Genomic DNA, 5,720 nt, shown 5'->3' on the forward strand with positions numbered 1-5,720 from the left:
AATTGCGATTTCACCTATATTTCCAAACTTCCGGGTTGCGGGTTTTGACTATTTTGACCCGCCCCGCCCGCAATACTTAGAAAAAACTGCTACCCCACCCACCCGCGCGCGGGTCACCCGCTGGTAACCGCGGGTCAATGGGTGACCCGCGCAACACTACCGGCCATATTCGAACTGCACTCCCGACAATAAATGCAGTGCATTGCGTTTTGGTTTTTATCATACCTCAGCCAGGGAAATTGCTTTAACCAGTCCTGTCTGAAAGTATAAGTTTTGGCCTTTTTAATTTGAGCCTTGGGGCCAGGCTCTGACTCGGTTGTCTCCTCTGGTTCCGAGTCCATCACCGACGCCGAGGGCTCCTCTTGGCTGGATGTAGTGGGGATGGGAGTGACAGTAGCCCCTAGGGTAGAGCTGGTTGGCTTAGTTTTCTTGCTGAAAAAACTTTTTATATCTCTCCCTCTTCATTTTTGGTCGTTTTGTATTTCTTTTTCTCGTAGCCTACAGTTTGGCGCTCAGCCTTTTCAGGTCGCTCGCATTTTTTGAACTGACACAACTTAGAGCAGTGAAAAGGACCACAGCAAATCAGAAGCAAGGACCCGCCCGAGCTCTGTCTCTTATTGGTTTAGACCACGATACCATCAGGAGAACACAGAGAGATGCTGCGCTTGCGAAAGAAATGTATGTTTTCACCCGAGCAGCGTTGGGTGCACCAGTGCGACCTAGAATTTTTTTCAGTCGCACTCTTAAACATTTTGGTCGCACTCTGGAGCCCTGCACACACACACACTCTTCAGAAAAGAAGAATTCTCCGATTGCTATGCTTTAAACTAAAACGCCTGAGAAATTCATCCAAATCTAATGACTTTGCCCGTCGAGACTCGACGCTTAGCACACCCATGGTTGTCCTTAAATGGTTTTTAATAAGTGCTAGCACTGAAAAGCTTCTTTCTCAAGAAGCACTACTTACAGGTATAACTACAGCAATCTTCCCCAGCCTGAAAAGTTCCTGGAACACCTCTTTGAAAGGCTCTATAAAAGCAACAAAGTCTGGTTTTCAGGTTTTCTTTTCACAAGAAACTGCTCAATTCCCTTTGACTTTCTTTTCATGCTGCCTGCCGCTATCTCTGCCAAAATCTCAATGTTACACAAAATCACATATCTTAATGTTAAGCGTTGAACAAGCAGGTCAAAGTTACCCAGATAGCAAGCTGACATTGAAATTATATTGTTTTTCCATCTGAATCATCAGAATGGTTGACATTGAAATCTTGATGCAAAATAAATGTTGAATCAATATTGGCAAACTGATGAAAACCCGACACAACATAATGTTGACCACAGTGATATTGAAACAAACATTGATACATAGTTATTCTTAGTATGATTGATGCATCATTTATATTTGGTTTACCGGGTGATAATAGTAATGTCGAAAAGCCATAGACTTATAGTTGACCGGGAAAGATGATCGAAAAGTCATGGATTTATAGTTGACCGAGAGACCATCGTGTGGTAGACCGGCGGTACTGCACCCCATCCCATTCATTTCGGAATCAATTTCAGGTAAGAAAGCACTTTGATTTAATCTTCTGAATGCTGAACTGCACTACACTGTTAAATGTATAGTTTACATGGTACATAGGCTAGATACTGTCATAGCATTCTGTTATAAATCAAGCAGAATTCCTCCGATCAACAACACTGCAAGTTGTCAAAAGCAAGTTAACTGCAGGCTTCATAAACACTCTGACGAAATAGTCAGTTAGCTAGCAATGCTTTATTCACCGGTTTATTTTGTGGTGTCTATAACATTTAATACATTTATTAATCATCCACCGAAAAAAATCCGGTGTTACAGTATATCTGCATATCCTTGCCCTACCTTTAGCTAGGATCAGCGATCAAAGAGGCAAGGTGTCTAATAAAACGATTGAATAGGTTACACAACTATCAGAAGATTGACGTGAATTCAACGTTGTCTGGATGAATAAATTAGCATGCGCTAGCAACACGTCAGCTTGCGTGATGCCTGGATAGTGGCTGTCACTATCTTCTCGCCATTTTTAAATTAGCATAGCCAACCAGCATTAAATGCACCCATGGCCAATGTGGGAATATAGCTAGGTATCAGAAGTGCGTTCAGAACAGCAAACATAGGCGAACGTTCGCAGCGACAGTGTTGACATTAAACAATTAATTTTGAACGATTTTTTGGAAAACATTGTAAACAAACTGTAAACAAACTGTAAGCAGTTCGCGATCCATGTATGTTTGCGGAGAACCAGTAGCGAACCGTGAGCACTACGGCTGGGCCTTCACCTCAGCCCTCATTGTTGAAGAAAAAAAAGCATTGCGGGAAAAAAGGCTATCAAGCTCGCCACAACATTGGTCTCGTCTTCCGACAAAATTTAATTTCCTTCGGGATTAATAAAGTATCTCCAATCTAATTAAATAAATTTAAAAAAACGAGCACAGACCGCTCATACAGTCAATGGCACGCACCCATAGAAAAAATACACACTCACACACACAACCTGACTATCGACTGCTAGCAACCATGATCAGTAACCTACACAAACCCAGACACATAATGGCTCGGCGGCCAGCAATCGGATAAACCAATGAAGTGAATCAATCCTGTGAAAGAATGAAAACAAGTGAATGAAACCTGCACTGACCCATTATGAAGTTAACTCTGCCAGCCCCAATCTTGCCCCTGCTCAGCCAACTCCTTGACGTCGGGTATGGTTGGTAACGTTACTGCGGCTAGCATTAGCAACGAGGCTGCTAGGCTTGCTAAATCGGTAAGCATTAGGCTACTGAAGAAAGCTAGTCTTTTTAGCTACGTTATATTATCATCTTTCTTCTAGGCTATAAGTTAACCTTTGTTTACGGCCACTGGCCCTAACCTGACGCGCTAGCTGTCAAATCACCTGAAGTTTTCACCGGAAGTACTGGCGCACACACAAAAGTTTGAACGTCAAACAAAACAGTTTCCAGTCTGAGCTGCAGGCGAAAAGGAAAGGAATATCGCCGGCAAATCAGGCTGGGTTTACCCAGTCTAGGGCAGAAATTGCTGTTTACTGACACTGTGATTTACTTTTTCTCTTTTTTCAGATCATTAATCCACATTGTCAAGTAAGCAAGTCCTCAGTTTAGTAAGCTTCATCTTAAAATATTTTCTGTTTCTGAATCTATGTTTGAGAGGGAAACATAGCTACCACACACACACATAGTGTTTCTGTCTACATGGCCTATATGCTTATATCCTTCACAGGCAGTCTGCTATGTTAAACTGAAATGTATTTTTTGCTTGTTTTTTATTTTAGATGCCCTGACTCAACGACTGAGTTCTGCAAGTATCTATGAATTCGCAATAGCTGTGCAGAAGTGGCTGCGCTACGCTCCAGACCGGGCGGGGGGATCTGGACGACGGCCACTGCAGGAGACAGCCTAGCGCATTAAAAGAAAAAAAAGAAAAATGCAATAAAAAAGATTTTTTGATTTAAAAAAAAATGCATAGGGTGTTATTTGTTCTAGGCGATATAGCCTACAGGCTTAGTCTGCTATAGTTTCTATATTTTGCTCATAGCCCATCCTGGCTGTAGATAGCGGGATTAATAATATTGATAATAATAAATTAGTTTTATATAGCGCCTTTCATGGTACTCAAGGTCGCTTTACAAGATATTAATGTTAATAGTCTAAAAATAATGTTTTTAATATATTAATTTAGACCTTTTTAGATTAAACCTATAGGCATAGGTTACTAAAATACCATTGAAGTTTCGTTGATGTGCTGGGATTTTCAACATTGTTTCAATATCCATTGTAATCAAAATATCATTGAAATCTTGTTGATCTCTAGGTATGATTTCAACGTTGTTTCAATGATAATAGAGGGTGCAAAATGTTGTTGAATCAACGTCAGAGTTCGACGTTGATTCAATGGCTTTATCGTTGACAGCGGGATGTTGATTTAACATCGTTTCAATGACTATTTGCTATCTGGGTATTGTTATCCTACCAACAAAATAGCAACTTAATGACACAAGTGCAGTGGATAACAAGTTTAGAAGCCAACCGTTTTATGTAGTCACAGTTTAGTTAAATATAAACCTAAACTAACAACAAACAAGAAGATTTGACTCACCAAATAACAAAGTCACCTTCTTAAGCTTCCACCTCGAATTCAAGCAGCTAGATTCCTACATCATGGAAGCGGAATGATAGCCGTCCTCACGTGAAGCAATGCAAAAAAAAAAAATTTATGTCTCAGATGGTGCACTTGTCCACTTCGGGCACTATGTTTCAGTGCGTAATTAATACGCCATGCACACTAAAACATGAACACTGAAGTACACAAGTGCACCATTTGAGATTTAGTACGTTTCTTCTTCTATTCAGTTGTATTGACACAAACAGCGCACTGCCACCCACAGTTTGGGGGTGGAACTGCAGCAGTGATCATTTAATTCTCCACTAGTTTCTTTCGCCAGGAGATTGACAGGACAGGGGCACTTCAGGGGCCAATCAAATTAGAGGCGGGGCCTCGGCCCCTCTGGCCCCGCCTCTAGATCCGCCCGTGCCTGTCGGTGAGGGGAGGAAAGAAAGATAAGGAATTAATACGAACGGAAGTAAGTTAAAATGGCTACTACAATTGGCACGCTAGTGGCATTTGATGCTAAAGCCCAAACATGGGAGGAATACTGTGAAATACTGGAACAGTTTTTTGCGGCCAATGAGATAACTGAGGCAGCGAGGCAACGCGCTGTCCTCATTAGTGTAGTAGGCCCAACTACCTACAGTTTGATGAGAAGCCTTGTTAGCCCAATGAAGCCGAAGGACAAAAGTTACAGTGATCTAGTGAAATTGTTAAAAGAGCACTACCATCCGAAGCCCAGTGAAATCGTGCAGCGATACAAGTTTGATTCGCGCACCAGAAAACCTAGCGAGTCTGTCTCTGAATATGTAGCCGAGCTACGCCGCTTGGCACAAGATTGCAACTATGGAGATAACCTAAAGCAAATGTTGAGGGATAGGCTTGTATGTGGGATTAATGATGAGCGTATTCAGAGACGCCTTCTGTCCGAAGCGGAATTAACCTTTGACAAGGCCCTGTCCATTGCTTTAGCCGTAGAGACTGCAAACAAAAATGCGCAAGATCTGAAAGTTTCAAGTGCCTCAGTACAATTCATGAAGACGAAGAATGGCTCGCAGGGGGCTAATGGATTTAAAGGAGCAACGACGGGGTGTTATCGTGCAAGGGAACCAAGCATACGGCTGCACAGTGTAAATTCAAGCAAGTCAAGTGTCATGTGTGTGGCAAAATCGGACATATCGCAAAAGCCTGCCGCAACAAGGAGTCCGGCAGCAGAGGATACAGAGATGGAAGTAAAGGAAAGAAACCAGCCGTCTACCACCGCTCACACCAAGTGGAGGTAAGACAGGATGAAAGTGAGAGCTCATCTGATGATGCATTACCTTTCCATTTCATGAAATACAAATTGGGGCAAATGAATGATGTGCACGTAAGAAAAGTAGACCCCTATGTAGTGGAGTTAAATGTGAACAAAAAAGATGTCCAATTTGAAATAGAAACTGGCTGCAGTCTTACTGTTATGAATGAGCAGACTTTCACAAAGACATGGAAAGACGCTAAGATGCCAGATGTCAAGCCAGCCAAAATTCACTTGGAGACGTACACAGGCGACCCTGTT

General features: G+C 42.1%; 1 protein-coding gene across 1 annotated transcript; it reads left to right on the forward strand.

Moving 5' to 3' along the window:
• Positions 1 to 4,647: 4,647 nt before the first annotated feature.
• On the forward strand, positions 4,648 to 5,445 carry LOC142367386 (uncharacterized). Its single transcript, XM_075449348.1, has one exon. It carries the CDS (start codon positions 4,648 to 4,650, stop codon positions 5,443 to 5,445), a length of 798 nt encoding a protein of 265 aa, XP_075305463.1.
• Positions 5,446 to 5,720: the final 275 nt, after the last annotated feature.

The sequence above is a fragment of the Odontesthes bonariensis genome, chromosome 18, assembly GCF_027942865.1.
Source record: "Odontesthes bonariensis isolate fOdoBon6 chromosome 18, fOdoBon6.hap1, whole genome shotgun sequence".
Classification (NCBI taxonomy): domain Eukaryota; kingdom Metazoa; phylum Chordata; class Actinopteri; order Atheriniformes; family Atherinopsidae; genus Odontesthes; species Odontesthes bonariensis.